At 30.7% G+C, this 16,928-nt stretch overlaps 7 protein-coding genes across 7 annotated transcripts; 5 read left to right on the top strand and 2 right to left on the bottom strand. All coding sequences in view use genetic code 12, as the record gives it.

The window, feature by feature from the left end:
- Positions 1-562: 562 nt before the first annotated feature.
- On the top strand, positions 563-922 carry CAM1 (translation elongation factor EF1B gamma; the record flags this gene model as incomplete). The annotated part of the gene is made up of 1 exon (XM_002547919.1): positions 563-922. One exon carries the CDS (start codon positions 563-565, stop codon positions 920-922), a length of 360 nt encoding a protein of 119 aa, XP_002547965.1.
- A 2,828-nt stretch (positions 923-3,750) lies between these two features.
- MNN9 (mannosyltransferase complex subunit) lies at positions 3,751-4,857 on the top strand (the record flags this gene model as incomplete). The annotated part of the gene is made up of 1 exon (XM_002547918.1): positions 3,751-4,857. The coding sequence occupies one exon, from the start codon at positions 3,751-3,753 to the stop codon at positions 4,855-4,857; it is 1,107 nt and encodes a 368-aa protein (XP_002547964.1).
- A 344-nt stretch (positions 4,858-5,201) lies between these two features.
- On the top strand, positions 5,202-7,124 carry NOG1 (putative GTPase; the record flags this gene model as incomplete). Its single annotated transcript, XM_002547917.1, has 1 exon — positions 5,202-7,124. The coding sequence occupies one exon, from the start codon at positions 5,202-5,204 to the stop codon at positions 7,122-7,124; it is 1,923 nt and encodes a 640-aa protein (XP_002547963.1).
- A 1,449-nt stretch (positions 7,125-8,573) lies between these two features.
- On the top strand, positions 8,574-10,073 carry CTRG_02259 (uncharacterized protein; the record flags this gene model as incomplete). The annotated part of the gene is made up of 1 exon (XM_002547916.1): positions 8,574-10,073. The coding sequence occupies one exon, from the start codon at positions 8,574-8,576 to the stop codon at positions 10,071-10,073; it is 1,500 nt and encodes a 499-aa protein (XP_002547962.1).
- Positions 10,074-10,451: 378 nt separating this feature from the next.
- Positions 10,452-11,459, bottom strand: CTRG_02258 (uncharacterized protein; the record flags this gene model as incomplete). Its single annotated transcript, XM_002547915.1, has 1 exon — positions 10,452-11,459. The coding sequence occupies one exon, from the start codon at positions 11,457-11,459 to the stop codon at positions 10,452-10,454; it is 1,008 nt and encodes a 335-aa protein (XP_002547961.1).
- Positions 11,460-11,640: 181 nt separating this feature from the next.
- ELP3 (Elongator subunit) lies at positions 11,641-13,284 on the top strand (the record flags this gene model as incomplete). Its single annotated transcript, XM_002547914.1, has 1 exon — positions 11,641-13,284. One exon carries the CDS (start codon positions 11,641-11,643, stop codon positions 13,282-13,284), a length of 1,644 nt encoding a protein of 547 aa, XP_002547960.1.
- Positions 13,285-13,500: 216 nt separating this feature from the next.
- PBS2 (mitogen-activated protein kinase kinase) lies at positions 13,501-15,285 on the bottom strand (the record flags this gene model as incomplete). The annotated part of the gene is made up of 1 exon (XM_002547913.1): positions 13,501-15,285. The coding sequence occupies one exon, from the start codon at positions 15,283-15,285 to the stop codon at positions 13,501-13,503; it is 1,785 nt and encodes a 594-aa protein (XP_002547959.1).
- Positions 15,286-16,928: the final 1,643 nt, after the last annotated feature.

Raw genomic sequence — 16,928 nt, 5'->3', positions numbered from 1 at the left:
CAATTGGGGCTGGCGTTAGTTCATAACATGAATCAGAAACAAATAACCGGAAAAATGAATAAATCAAGGGGTTATTATATTTTTAGTACACGGTTTTTCCATGTTTCTAGAATATTTAAATCATATCGAGTTTTTAAATCAGCAATAAAAAAAATCTAATGAAATTTTTACATTTTTAAACAAGAGGGTTAATTTTTTTTTAATGTTTTATGATTTTTGACCTGTTGACGAAAATGAATAATTTTACAATTTTATTTATTTTGGTTGCAAATTTTGGTTGCAACAGGAAATCCCCAAAAAAAATAAAAAATAAAAAAAAATTTTTTTCTTCTTTCTTCTTTCTCCTTCTTCATTAAATATTATTTTTTTTTTTGTTAGACGGGAGATTAATTATTTCTATGTGATGTTATGCCATTGTCTGGGTGTGGCGTATTGACCAAAGAAAAAAAAACAAAAAAGACTTTGAAAAAGAAGACAGTCCTGCATGTAATGTAATACACGAAAACCCTAACAAAATACCTGTTTCAATGTACACGACTAGTCACGTGTTTACAACCCGGAAATGAGAAAAAAAATTTTCATTCTTCACTTTCCATTGAACATCACATCCCTTAAGAAAGAAAAACTTTTTTATTTTTCTTCATCAGAGACAACACTTTCTTTTCTTTTCTTTTCTTTTTACAACAACAACCTAATTGCAATGTCTCAAGGTACTTTATTTGCTACTCAACAAATTAGAAGCTTGGCTCCAAAAGCTTTAATTAAACACTTTAACTTGGATGTTAAAGTTTCTGACAAAGATGCTGTTTATGAAAAGAACTTTCCATTAAACAAAATCCCAGCTTTTGTTGGTCCAAAAGGTTTCAAATTGACTGAAGTCATTGCCATTTCCCTTTACTGTATGTATTTATTCCTATTTTGATTAACTCAATTGTTTATTCATCATTTATGTTACAAGGATGAGAAAATTTTTTCAATATTAATACAGTTATCCCTGTCTTAATAAATCATGTCGAGAATTTATAATCTGAAGCATTTCATAAATGAAATAAAAAATCAATTGAAGTCATATTTCTCAATTGGAATATTTGATTACTAACTACTTCCATCTAGTGATTAACTTGGCTGATCCAAAATCCAAATTATTGGGTAAAAATGCTGCTGAATATGCTCAAGTTTTGAGATGGTTGTCTTTTGCCAACACTGAATTGTTGCCAACTGAAGCTCAAGTTTTCAAACCATTGACTGGTGCTTCCCCATACAACAAAAAACAAGTTGATGATGGTAACGCTTACTTGGCTAAAGTTGTTGATATCTTTGAATCCAGATTGGCTGATTTCACTTATTTGGTTGGTGAACGTTTGACTTTTGCTGATGTTTTCGCTGCTTCTGTTTTCGTCAGAGGTTTCGACCACTTGTTTGGAACTGAATGGAGAAAACAACACCCAAACACCACCAGATGGTTCAAGACTATTATTGCTACTCCAATCTTGGCTCCATTCTTGGCTGATTACAAATTCAGAGACCAACCAGTTGAATTTGTTCCACCAAAGAAGGAAAAGAAGAAGGCAGAACAACCAAAGAAAGCTGAACAACCAAAGAAGAAGGAAGCTGCTGCTGCTCCAGCTGATGAACCAGCTCAAGCTCCAAAACCAAAACACCCATTAGAAGCTTTGGGTAAACCAAAGGCTCCATTGGATGAATGGAAGAGAGTTTACTCTAATGAAGAAACCAGAGAAACCGCTATTCCATGGTTCTGGGAAAACCAATACAACCCAGAAGAATGGTCCTTGTGGAAAGTTGATTACAAATACAATGATGAATTGACCTTGACTTTTATGTCCAACAACTTGGTTGGTGGTTTCTTCAACAGATTGTCTGCTTCTACCAAATACATGTTTGGTTGTATGGTTGTCTATGGTGAAAACAACAACAACGGTATCACTGGTGCCTTCTTGGTCAGAGGTCAAGACTATATTCCAGCTTTTGATGTTGCTCCAGATTGGGAATCTTATGCTTTCACCAAATTGGATGCTTCTAAAGAAGAAGACAAGAAATTCATCAACAACATGTTTGCTTGGGATGAACCAGTTGAAGTCAACGGTGAAAAGAGAGAAATTGCCGATGGTAAAGTTTTCAAATAAGCTATTTTAGTAGTTTTAAATATTATTGTGTAGTTGAATTGATTTTAACTAAACTAGAAATTTGTTTGAAAAAAAAAAAAAGAACCACCTCTTGTAGGTTTTTATATTTGATGAATTGATGATTAATGTATGAGTATTTTCTTGAGCGTATGTGCACGATTGGCGAAAATAAAAATAAAAAAACGCAACCAGCAAAACGCGGTCTCAAAAGTAAACACAGAAGATCCGTTTCTATATCCCCACCTAGAATCACTTCAAGATGTCATAAATAGAAGCTATTATTAGTGCAGAAGATAAATTTACATATGATAAAGCATTGAAAACAACTCAAGGATATAGTTATATCAGATGAGAATTTGGAGAGAAATATCGTATTCCATAGAGTATAGTTTATAATAATCCACAAGATATCATCAATGATAACCAAGAAGATGGAAATCAATATTAGAACCCGAATTGAAGATTTCAGAAATGGAATATCTTTTTGAATTTATATTAAAAATAATATGGATGCCAAAAAAAAAATGTAATAATAATGATAATAATACTTAGAGAAGTAAGTAATTAATAAAATTAATGAAATTTTATAATAGACAGAAAATATATTAAATTGAAAATATGATTAAGTTTGATATGATGGAATAAATTTATGGAAACTCATGGAGAATTTGAATATTATTAAGAGGAATTAAATTGAGATCAATTGATAATGATGATTATGGATGGAGTTGATTTTTGAATTAGGTATTATTGACTTTTTTCATTATTTAAAGAAAATTATAAACTGAAAGATAAAATAACTTAAAGTGGCTAGTATGAAAGTTTGAATGAACAAAAAAGCAAATTGTTGCTACAACTAGGAAAACTAAAAGTTCTAGTTAACAGTCAAAGCCTGGACGTGTTACAAAGATGAAATAAAAAAGTAGGTATTATTAGTTGATATATACCATTAAGAAATCAATCCATGACGGATAAGAGATCCTCATATAAGTAGTTGGTAGCTTATTATATGCAATGTGGTGAATGGATTTATGTACTTAGTTTAAAAGTAGGAACTAGTCAGTAGGGTTGTAATGTACATTATGTGTACCATCATCTTCGATAAATCATACAACTACTCCTATTCAAAGAGTGACCATCAAGACATCTGCAATTAGTATTCCTACATTGTAATTACAACATGTTTGATCCATATTTATTTTTGGACGAGTTCACACGACAATGCCCGTAAAACAATCTGAGCCATAAGACACGACTCTCTAACAAACGGAAAAAATAATAATAGAAATCGAAGAAAAAAAAAAAAAGAAAAGAAAGAAAAAAAAAATTCATTGAATTTCATTTCGTCATCAACAAAGACGATTTAAAACACACACACATATATATACCATTTCAAGTATCTGTTTTATATTGAATTTATTGACATATATATAGATTTTGTTTTGTTGTTTTTCATCTACATTTGGACATTCTAATAAGAAGAATATATCATCCATTTATCCTTTTATTTCCATTATTAGTATCTTTTTGTTTGCATAGCCTTTTCCAAAACAAAACAGGAAACGAATATATTAAAAAAAAAAAAACCTATTCTTAAGTTGCAGTTATGGTTCATTATAAAAATCGATATTTGAATTATATACGAAGAAAACCATTGGCATTATTGGCTCCAGTTACGTTATTATTCGTGGTTTATCTTTTCTTCTTTTCATCATCTAGTCTTACTTCATCCAAACTGAAATATCAATATAATAAGAAATCAAGAGGATGGTTTTATAAGAATAGAGATTCTATAATATTGAAAAACTTACCAAAGAATCATATTAGTCATTATGATTTAAATAAATTATCTGCTAGTAAAGATGCATTGAAACATCGAGAAGAAGTTTTAATTTTAACTCCAATGTCTAAATTTTTACCTGAATATTGGGACAATTTAAATAAATTAACATATGATCATTCTTTAATTTCTTTAGGTTTTATTTTCCCAAGAACTACTGAAGGTGATGATGCTTTAAAAGAATTGGAAAATGCCATGAAGAAATCTAAAAGAGAAAAGAAATTAAATTTTAAGAAAATCACTTTATTAAGACAAGATTCAAATTCTTTACAAAGTCAATTGGAAAAAGATCGTCATGCTTTTAAAGTACAAAAAGAAAGAAGATCTATGATGGCATTAGCAAGAAATTCTTTAGTTTTCAGTACTATCTCACCTTCAACTTCTTGGATCTTGTGGTTAGATGCTGATATTGTTGAAACTCCACCTACTTTGATTCAAGATTTAACTTCTCATAATAAACCAGTTGTTTCTGCCAATGTTTATCAAAGATTTATTGATCCAGAAACTAAACAACCTTCTATTAGACCATATGATTTCAATAATTGGATTGAAAGTGAAGAAGGTTTGAAGATTGCTGCTGGTTTATCAGATGATGAAATTATTGTTGAAGGTTATGCAGAAATGGCTACTTATAGACCATTAATGGCACATTTCTATGATGCTAAAGGTGATAAAAATGCTCAAATGGCATTGGATGGTGTTGGTGGTGGTGCTGTCATGGTCAATGCTGATGTTCATAGAGATGGTGCCATGTTCCCTTCATTCCCATTCTATCATTTGATTGAAACTGAAGGTTTTGCAAAGATGGCCAAGAGATTAGGTTATGAAGTTTTTGGATTACCAAACTATTTGGTTTTCCACCATAATGAATAGTCTAGATTTTTGGTAGATAAAATAATAGTTATTATTATTATTAATAATAATAATATTACCATTGTTGTGTTCTATAACTATTAGGTAACTTTTTTTGTATTTTTTGTTTATTAATATACTTCCCATTATACACAGTGAATTTTTCATTCATTATCTTGTAACAATCTAATTTGTCTGTGTCTTAATCAAGCATCGCTTTGGTTTGCTTACGTAAAGCAAGAAAAAAAAAAATCCAAAAGAAAAAAAAAAAAAAAAAAAAAAAATCATAAAATCTCATCTCATAAAAAATTCTTTTCCCCTTTCTTCTTCCTTAAATATTTATTAACTTGAATTAATTATCAACTATGCAACTTTCATGGAAGGATATCCCACCGGTTCCTACATCTAACGATATGTTAGATATAGTATTGAATCGTACTCAAAGAAAAACTCCAACAGTTATCAGACCAGGTTTTAAAATTACTCGTATTCGTGCATTTTATATGAGAAAAGTTAAATTTACTGCTGAAGGATTTACTGAAAAATTTACTGATTTATTACTGGGATTTCCAAATATTAATGATGTTCATCCATTTCATCGTGATTTAATGGATACTTTATATGAAAAGAATCATTATAAAGTTTCTCTTGCTGCTGTTTCAAAAGCTAAAACTTTGATTGAACAAGTTTCTAGAGATTATAATAGATTATTGAAATTTGGTCAATCTTTATATCAATGTAAACAATTGAAAAGAGCTGCTTTAGGTAGAATGGCTACTATTGTTAAAAAATTAAAGGATCCTTTGGTTTATTTAGAACAAGTTAGACAACATTTGGGTAGATTGCCAAGTATTGATCCAAATACTAGAACTTTATTGATTTGTGGTTATCCAAATGTTGGTAAATCTTCATTTTTAAGATGTATTACTAAAGCTGATGTTGATGTTCAACCTTATGCTTTTACTACTAAATCTTTATATGTTGGTCATTTTGATTATAAATATTTAAGATTTCAAGCTATTGATACTCCAGGTATTTTGGATCGTCCAACTGAAGAAATGAATAATATTGAAATGCAATCTATTTATGCTATTGCTCATTTAAGATCTTGTGTTTTATATTTTATGGATCTTTCCGAACAATGTGGGTTCTCTATTGAAGCTCAAGTTAAATTATTTCATTCTATTAAACCTTTATTTGCTAATAAATCCGTTATGGTTGTTATGAATAAATCTGATATTATTAAAGCAGAAAATTTAAGTGAAGAAAAACAAGAATTGTTGAAAACTTTAACTACTGTTCCAGGGGTTGAAATCATGAATGCTTCTTGTCATGAAGAAGAAAATGTCATGCAAGTTCGTAATCATGCTTGTGAAAAATTATTGACTGCTAGAATTGAACAAAAATTGAAAGGTACTGCTAGAGTTAATAATGTTTTGAACAAAATTCATGTTGCTAAACCACAACAACGTGATGATGTTGAAAGATTACCACATATTCCAGATGCTGTTAAGACTTTATCCAAATATGATGTTAATGATCCAAACAGAAGAAAATTGGCCAGAGATATCGAAGCTGAAAATGGTGGTGCTGGTGTTTTCAACATTAACTTGAAAGATAAATACTTGTTGGAAGATGAAGAATGGAAGAATGATGTTATGCCAGAAGTTTTGGATGGTAAGAATGTTTATGATTATTTGGATCCAGATATTGCTGCTAAATTGCAAGCTTTGGAAGAAGAAGAAGAAAGATTAGAACAAGAAGGTTTCTATGATTCTGATTCTGATATTGAAGATGAAGAAACTGCTGATATCAGAGAAAAAGCCGAATGGATTAGAAATAAACAAAAGACTATGATTATTGAAGGTAGAAACAGAAAATCTTTGAAGAACAAAGCTATTATGCCAAGAGATCAAATCAAGAAAACTTATAATGATATGGAAGAACATATGTATAACATTGGTCATGATACCGATAAATTGAGACGTACCCTTGGTAAAGAAAAATCATCTAAAGCTATGTCTGGTGTTGATATTTTGAGAAAAAATCAAGGTATTAAAGCTAGTAAATTGGCCAAGAAGAAATTTGCTGCTTCTCAAACTGATCGTCTTAATGATGGTGTTAATGATGGTGCTATGAGATCACAAGCTGAAAGATTGGCTAAAATGCAAAGAAGAGAAAGAAATAGAATGGCTAGACAAGGTGAAGGTGATCGTCATTCTACTGCTGCTTTACCAAAACATTTGTTCAGTGGTAAAAGAGGTATTGGTTCAACTGATAGACGTTAGTTTTTGTTATGGTAATAATAATTCTGTGTGTATGTGTGTGTTGTTTGTTTTACTTTCTTCAAATTATGTATATTAGATAAGTTTATAATTATTATTATAAGTAATTTAATTTTTTTTAGTTGGAAATTTATCCGAATTTTCGTAGAAAAAGACGAGACCTAGATTCCGAGGTTCGGATCGTGTGCAAAATTAACAAAACAGACGTTTTTCTATGTCTCGAATTAATAGAAGAATCCGAAACATTGCTAATTCATCAATGGAAAGCAATCAATCATAATATGTATAACTCTACGGAAATAAGTGTGGATTAGTAAAGAATAATGGTAGTTAGGTTGACCCTTAGTTTATGTATACCTTGAAGAGATCTGTCTTATATACGTAACAACTAAAAAAAATATAAATAACAAATAACAAATAACAATAGTGATACCACAGTTTAGTTTAACTTTAGCAATAATTTCTTTTTCAGTTTTTATACAAACCAAGAATATGGTGGTTATGGTAATAATATATATATATATATATTAACTAATAGGGTTTTGAATTCATAAAGGTCAATCATACATAAATATAAAGAGAGAGAGAGAGTGTGTGTGTGTGTAAAAATGAACAAACTCCGTGAAATCGGACATAGTTTCTTTCTTCCTTCCGCCTTCTATCACACACACACACACACCCCCCCTGGATGGTGAGTTATATAACGTTTGATAACCTTAATAATAACAATAGTTTTTTGGTACGTATTGTTCAAGTTATAAAGCCCAAGTAGAATCAAACAAAGTCGAAAAGAAAAGAAAAGAAAAAATTGAGGATCATGGGATAAGAAGAAAGAGAGAGAGAGAGGGAGGGAGGGGATAAGGGAGGTTATAAACCGTTGTATGCATACTGTCTCCTTGAAATAATAGACCTCTTGTATGAGTAATAAACCTTCCATTTGACACTGTATAAAATATTGTAATGTAGGATCCACAATTGTCACACACTCATTAAAGTCAAGTGTCAAATAAAATTGTCAATTTTGTCCACGCCTATTTCTTCTTATCAAATTAAGTGTGTAAGCACACACACACACACACACACACGAACAAACAATACACATACACAACACATCTAATCTAATCATAAACTAAAACCAAAAGAAATGATAAAACAGTAATTTCCTTTTCTCCAAAAATTTTTATGAATTTTTTTTTTTTTACTTTCTTTCTTTATTTCTTCTAATTATTCTTCTGCCCTTTGCCTATTGATTTTATATATTGAAAAGTATTAATTACTACTCTTTAGTTGATTTGAGCAAAATTCTGTTTATTATACAAGTTTTTACTTTTACTTTTACTTTTACTGACTAATCTCCCCCTTAATCTTTTTTTTTTTTTATTTTTTTTTTCTTTGTTGCTTATCTTTTTAAAGAAAAGAAAAAAAAAGGGAATCAACACAATACTAATAAAAATGGGTATTACTCAGATAATACCAGACGGTTTAACACACCACCAGACTAACAACAACAGCAACCACTTGGGTACTCGTTCTCACAATCACAATCACAGTCACAATCAACATCAACTTCAACCACTTGCAAGTTCTTCTCCAGTTGCAATGAGATCTTATTCCGATTCCGCAAAATCTTCTTTTGATTTTTCCGCTATTCAAGCTCAATTACCTCCAAATACTGGTCCACCAGGTACTGTTCCTGTCACTAATGGATCAAGTTCATCAAATAATAAGAATCTAGGTCACGTTCCTTGTAAGTTTTATCGTCAAGGTATTTGTCAAGCAGGTAATACTTGTCCATTTAGTCACAATTTAGATGGTGCTTTGGGTGCCGATAAAGTTCCTTGCAAGTATTTTCAAAAAGGTAATTGTAAATTTGGATTGAAATGTGCTTTAGCTCATTTCTTGCCTGATGGTACAAGAGTTAATTCCAAAAATTTTATGCTTACCGGTGCTGGTCACAATGGTGGGAAACAAAATACAAGAAGATCTTCTTTTAATAACAGTACTTTTGGCAACACTTCGTCGTCTACTTTGAAGAACACTAGTGCGATAGTAACGGGAGCCACACCTCCAGAATATGAGAATTCATTTTTCTCTTCAGATTACACTTCTGCTTCTACTTCTGCTGCTGCTGCTGCTGATAAAGCTTTTGGTTCTAGTAGTAATTCTCCAACGAATGTCGTCAACCATGGGAGCGCAGGTGCGTTGTCAAACCATAATGTTGCAACTTTTATAAATATCGGATACACCCAACCACCATCAGCACAACCACATCAACAGCCACAACAATCATCACAACAAGAACCCATTTCTTTAAGTCTGATTACTCAAGAAAGTCTTGCACGCTCAAGTTCATTCAGCAGATCAGAATTCAATTATCAATTCCCACCTCAATCCTCAAGTGTGCAAAACAAACCTAGTAGTTACCATAATGGATTTCAAACCACTTCTCCAAATTTCCAGAATCAAGCCAATTCTTATGGTACATCTACTTCTATCAATAACAACAACCATTATCATCAAAGACTGCTTCTGATCCAAAATCTGTTTTTCGGATCAAATTCATATTCTGGTGCGTTTGCAACCAATGCATCCGCATATAATACTGCTCCTACTCAGACATCACCATTTGCCAAATCCAAATCTATTAGTTTGAGTTTGAATACATCAATGAATGTTAGTGATTCTCCAACAGAACAATATGCTTCTGCCAATTCAACTTGGCAAACCGCAGCACCAAGTTATGTATCTAGTTCCACTACTCCAACTTCAAGATTTTCATTTGGTTCACGAGTACCATCTCAAAGTTACCAAAATAATCCACAACACTCAAAGATCTTGGGTGGGTATATTCAAGATCCTAACAACTCTTCAGCAATTGTTGACGATGATGATTTTCCACTTCCAAAAGCTGGAATCACTTATGATAATGTATTTTTCATGGACAATGAATAAAAAGAATTTTTTAAAAAAAGCACGGACACTAAAATAAAAATTATAAAAAATAGATTTTTTCTTCATAAAATAATCAAAAAAGGGATTGTTCTAAAAGAAAAATATTGTATAGAGATTTTTTTTTTGTTTTAAAAAAAAGAGTGGGGTTTCATTTAGTGGTTGACGGGTATCTATAAGTTTGTTTTTATTTATTATCACGGGTTAGTATCAGGTTGTATTTGTTGATTCAAAACAAAATAAAAATTATCAAAAATGAAAAAAGAGTTAAAAAGAGTTAAAAGGAGTTTTCATTTTCATAAAAAGAGGTTTAAATTCAAATTGTTTGTTAAGGAATATATACAAATTAGTTTATTCAATTGTTATCTATTTACATTACTCTTAATTTTGTTTAACTTGAGTAGTATCTTTTGGATCAGCTCTATAAATATCAGCAGCTAATTTCAAGAATCTTTGCATTTCTTTAGTATTAAGCATATCAAGATCAGATTTCAATCCTCTAATATGATCACTTTCAAATAATTTACCAACTAATAAAAGTTCTTGATTAACAGGATCAAGTGAAAATACCAAATAATCTTCAACTGAACTTTCCTTTTCTTGAGTAATATTATCATTTTTATCTTTAATAGTAATTTTTTGTTTTGAATTTAATTTCATTATAAATTGAACATAAACAGCAACACCATTATTATCAGGAATAGTATTAAACGAAATAATTTTTGGATCTTTTTCAATTTTAATTAATTCCCAAGTTAATTTACAATCTTTTGGAAATGTTAAACTTCTATTTAATAAAGCACCAATAAAATGAATACCACAAACATGATCTAAATTTTTATTAATAATATCTTGTTTTATTTTAATTTTACCTTCATTACAAGCATTTGCAAATGATTTATTAGCTCTAATATATGATTCAATTCCTTTATCTTTCCATAAATTAAATTGTAATGGTACTCCTAATTCTCTTTTATATGCAATTATACTATATGTATTTAATGCAAACAACAGAATTCTTCTAATTATTAATCTTGGCCAGGATAAAATTGGTGATTTGGTGAATTTTGGAGGAATATAAAAATCAGCCATACATCCAAGATAATTTAATGGTAATTGTGAAATATCTGGTTGTTTCTTCTTTTTCTTTTGAATACTGGTATCATTATTATTATTATTGGTTTTTTTATTTTCAGTTTCTGAAATAGATGAATTAAATCTAATGAATTGAGATGTTTTTGAAAATGATAAATATGATCTAGGAATTTGACTTCCAACACCAACAATACCTCTTCTTATTGGTAACATTTTTGATGTATGGTATGAATCGTTATGTAATCTGATTATCGTGATTGGATTAAAATGGAGAAAAATTTTTTTCAAACTCATGAAAAAAAAAAAAAAGAAAAGTACGGGTCGTGCCCTGCACGATCATTAACTATAGAATACACACACAGTTAAAAAAAAAAAATCCCAAGTTTCGATGAGATTATACAAATTGCTTTCATTTTTCATTTATTAAGGATATTTCATTTAAATATTCACATAATACTATAACATTTTCGATATAATGGCAGTTCAAAAGAATAAAGTTCCAGAAAAGGAAAGATTTATCCAATGTTGTGGTGACATTTCATTAGAATTAGTTGCATCACTTAAATCTTCAAAAGATATAAATTTAAATGGATTAATTACAAGATATGCTAAAAAATATAAATTACGTCAACAACCAAGATTAACAGATATTATTTCAAGTATACCTGATCAACATAAGAAATATTTAATTCCTAAATTAAAAGCAAAACCAGTTAGAACTGCATCAGGTATAGCTGTTGTTGCAGTTATGTGTAAACCTCATAGATGTCCTCATATTGCATATACTGGTAATATTTGTGTTTATTGTCCTGGTGGTCCTGATTCAGATTTTGAATATAGTACTCAATCTTATACTGGTTATGAACCTACTTCTATGAGAGCTATTCGTGCCAGATATGATCCTTATGAACAAGCAAGAGGTAGAATTGATCAATTAAGATCATTAGGTCATTCAATTGATAAAGTTGAATATATTATTATGGGTGGTACATTTATGTCTTTACCTATTGATTATAGAGAAGGTTTTATTACTCAATTACATAATGCATTAACTGGATTTAATGAGAAAAATATCGATGAAGCTATTGAATTTAGTCAACAATCTCAAACTAAATGTGTTGGTATTACTATTGAAACAAGACCTGATTATTGTACTGAAACTCATTTAAGTGATATGTTAAAATATGGCTGTACTAGATTAGAAATTGGGGTACAATCAGTTTATGAAGATGTTGCAAGAGATACTAATAGAGGTCATACTGTTAAATCAGTTTGTGAAACTTTTGCTGTTGCTAAAGATGCAGGTTATAAAGTTGTTTCACATATGATGCCTGATTTACCAAATGTTGGTATGGAAAGAGATTTAGAACAATTTAAAGAATATTTTGAAAATCCTGAATTTAGAACTGATGGTTTAAAATTATATCCAACTTTAGTTATTAGAGGTACTGGATTATATGAATTATGGAAACAAGGATTATATAAATCTTATAATGCAAATGCATTAATTGATTTAGTTGCTCGTATAATGGCATTAGTTCCACCATGGACTAGAATTTATCGTGTTCAAAGAGATATTCCTATGCCATTAGTTACTTCAGGGGTTGAAAATGGTAATTTACGTGAATTGGCCCTTGCAAGAATGAAAGATTTTGGTACAAGTTGTAGAGATGTACGTACTAGAGAAGTTGGTATTCAAGAAGTTCATCATAAAGTTATTCCTGATCAAGTTGAATTAATTCGTCGTGATTATTATGCTAATGGAGGTTGGGAAACATTTTTAAGTTATGAAGATCCAAAACAAGATATTTTAATTGGTTTATTAAGATTAAGAAAAGCAAGTAAAAAATATACTTATCGTAAAGAATTTACTTCTCAACCAACTTCAATTGTTAGAGAATTACATGTTTATGGTTCTGTTGTTCCTTTACATTCAAGAGATCCTAGAAAATTCCAACATCAAGGTTTTGGTACTTTATTAATGGAAGAAGCTGCAAGAATTGCTAAAGAAGAACATGGTTCTGAAAAAATTAGTGTCATTTCTGGTGTGGGTGTTAGAAATTATTATGCTAAACTTGGTTATGAATTGGATGGTCCTTACATGTCAAAGAAGTTATAATTGAATGAATAACATCTCTCAGTTTACTTCTCTCTGGTTTACATTTCTGTGTTTCAGTTAAGTTTATCTTATTTCTATATATATATATATATTTGTATTTATAATAATAATAATATTAATAATAATAAACATTACAAAAAAAAAAAAAAAACGTATTCCTTCATGTTCTTAATAGAAATTCCATCAATCTAATGCTACTAACCTCTCCTCCAATAATTACTCACGTTCATTAAGAAAGCTTCTATTAACCTTTTGTAGCCCACCTCTATGTAATGCGGGAGCTTTCACTTTGTTTCTTAATAATGATTGTACACTTTCAATATTAGCAGGAGGAGGAACTGCAGCCATTGATCTAGAACCACTATTGGATCGACTGACACTTTTAGTCTTTTCAACTTCTTCAATTTGTACTAATCTTTCTTTAACAGTGTCTGCCAAATGTGATTCAGCAATTTGTAATTTTTCATCTCTAATGTTAACTAACCAAGGATGATTTAATAATGCAGCATAAGAAGGTCTTAAATCAGGATTCTTATTAAGACATGATTTAACAAAATATTGAGCATCTTTGGAATAAATTTGGGGATCTAGTTTTGGTGGTTCTCCATCAACAATAGCACTCAATTGAGAAAAAATGTTGTCATAAGTTTCTGGTGGATATGGATAGTGACCAACAGCCAATTCCAAAATTGTCAAACCCAATGACCAAACATCGGATTGAACAGAATAAGTTGCATCATCAGGACTCAATCTTTTGATTCTTTCTGGTGCCATGTATGATTGACAACCAATGTTTGTTTTAGCCAAGGATGCAACCAAATTACCAGAAACACCAAAATCACAAAGTTTAACTTTACCTTGTGTATTGACTAAAATATTAGTTGGCTTGACATCACGATGAATAATATTATGTTTGTCTTTTAACTCACGCAACCCAAGCGTGATTGATTCTGTGATGTATGCCAATTCAAGTTCATCCTTAACCCCAATATTATGACCAAAAATCTTATCTAATGAACCACCATCCATATACTCAATACACATATAAACAGCACCTTCAACGAAAAAGGCACCATAGAAATCAACAATATATGGAGAATCACATTTATGTAAAATGTCCAATTCCATTAAAATTTGAGTGAATTTAGTTTCATCCAATTCTAAACGAACTTCCTTCATTGCCATCAAGACACCTGTTGGTTTATGCAACACCTTCAGCACCGACCCATAATTACCACGACCTAATTCTTCCAAATATTCAAATTCATCAAATGAAATTCTAAATGAAGACCCACTCAGGAAATCTATACCTTTAGAATGTAAAGATGCTTTACCAGCAAAATTTAATTGTCCTGATTTGATATCAACATATTTGGAATAATTAGCAAATAATCCTTGTAATTGAGGTTCATCCTTTTTTGTGGTTGGACTATCTGATTTTGGTGGAGTAGTGGAAGTACTAGTGTTCCCATTAGTTGAATCATTCAAGTTTAGTTTGAAATTTGGTTTCTTACGATCAGACATTCTTCTAGCCAATTCTCCAGGTGTACCCAGAGGACTTTTATTATTATTATTACCTGGATCATTCAAATTTAGTTTAAAATTTGGCTTTTTACGGTCCGATATTCTTCTGGCCAATTCGCCAGGAGTACCCAGTGGACTTTGCGTTTTAGGGGAACCAATATCTGATGTAGAAGTAGCTTTAGAACGTCCTTGTTGGAATGCCATTAGTTTTGCTTGAATATGAGGTAATGGTGCTGAAGAAGGAGAAATCAATGGAGGGTTCCCAAGTGAGGCGGTCGGTACGGGATTAGAAGGTAATTGCACTGATGTAGGTGGTTTAACGCGTGTTGATTCTTGCTGTTGTTGTTGTTGTTGTTCATCTGATGATTGTGGAGGCTGTGGCATTTGTGGAGGTGGTACTGATGGTGGTTTGCTACTAGGTACACTAGTGTTGATTTTCAAGTTATTAATATCTAATCCCAAATCCTTGTCTTGCATTGTTCTACTGTTTTGAAGTTGGTGCTAAATTGAACGGGGGGGGGGAAAAGATTGGGTGGTAGTAATAAAACAATGAATCTGGAAATTCTAATAGTAGTAGTAGTAGTAGTATAAATTAATATAAATAAATGAAATTCAAATATGAATATAAATATAAATATATATATAAAAATGAAAAATATTAATAGTTGAAATTGAAAATGTATATGTATATATATAAAAGAGAAAAAGAAAAAGCAAAAATCAAAAAAAGCAAAAAGTAAAAGTAAACTTTGGATTCCCTTTTAGAATTTTTTTTTTTTTTTTTTTTTTCTGTTGTTGTTGTTGTTGTTGTTGTTGTTTTTGTTGTTGGAATTCTTCCTCTCTTTTTTTTTTTTTTTAGTAGTGGTTTACCGATTACGTAATCATCTTACAAATGATGTGGTTGTACACTTTGAGGCGTTTCATGAAGGAGAAGAAGAAGAAGAAGAAGAAGAATTTTTTTCAATCACAATAAAGTACCTCATTTTTTTTTTTTTTTTTTTTAGTTTTCCGTATTTTACTTCTAACTCATTCACTCGAACCATTTTTATATTATTATCATTATTGGAATCATGTTCCACTTGTAGCTCAGTTTATATGTTTTTATATCCTTTTCCATCTCAGGTATCAAATGATACCTTTATTCTTTGGAACATCAGGATAATTATTCAAGTAGCAAACAAAAAGCTAAACGCCAAACACCGGATTATGAATTAAATGTTTTAGTAATCCCTCTGTCACAATAGTTGAATTCTCTCTTTATTTTTTGTTTCTTTAAACATCCAAGTGCCTAAATAATCAGACGACCCGCTACCGGGAGTATAACCCAAAACAATAGCAAGCAAAGTCAAACAAAGAGCTCTAAATTAAAAAGACAAAATTGAATAAAGAAATCTAAATGCACCAAAAACATTTAGGTACATGCAATACTTGCATTGAAGTACATTTGCCAACAGAAACAAGGGGACTAATGAGTGCCGTATAAGTAGAAGCAGCATACGTGATAGAAGTATACAAAAAGCAAAGCCCAAAAAGAAAGAAAAATAAGACAAATACGTTAATGTCTTTCAATGACATTGTGCGTGTATGTTCTTTAATAAGTGTCACTAAAACCAATTCGATGTTCTATGAGTTACAAAATAATACACCCTCAGCCCCCACTCTCTCTTCTGGAGGCAAAGCATCAAGCTATGAGGGATGGTATATCTCTAGAGTGTAGTATTCATCATATATAATGTTGAACACATTTCAAAGATGTCCCCAAAAAAAGCGCAATGTATTGAGGGAAGATGACACTCGACTTTGTGGATATCGGCGAGGAGGGAGAAGACAAAAAAAAAATCTATCTTACTTGGTGCAATATATTTAATTGTTGCGTTTAGTTATCATGGTTTTTTTTTTCCATTATCTCCCAACATGTTGGTTATGAGCATTCCATTCAAATTAATTAGTTATCGATAATTTTCGTTTAGCCTATTGTATGTCTCTGTTGTTTTTGCTATTGTTGCTTTCTATTTTTGGAATGGGCCAATTCAACAAACCTTTATCTGGATAATCTTGACAAAAATAAACATCCACAAACAACTTTTGGTTCGCTGAAAAAGTTCGCATACGGGTTTATA

This window comes from Candida tropicalis (genome assembly GCF_000006335.3).
Source record: "Candida tropicalis MYA-3404 genomic scaffold supercont3.3, whole genome shotgun sequence".
Taxonomy (NCBI): Eukaryota; Fungi; Ascomycota; class Pichiomycetes; order Serinales; family Debaryomycetaceae; genus Candida; species Candida tropicalis.
The sequence above is the reverse complement of the archived record's forward strand: the minus strand, read 5'-3'. Positions and strand labels throughout refer to the sequence as shown.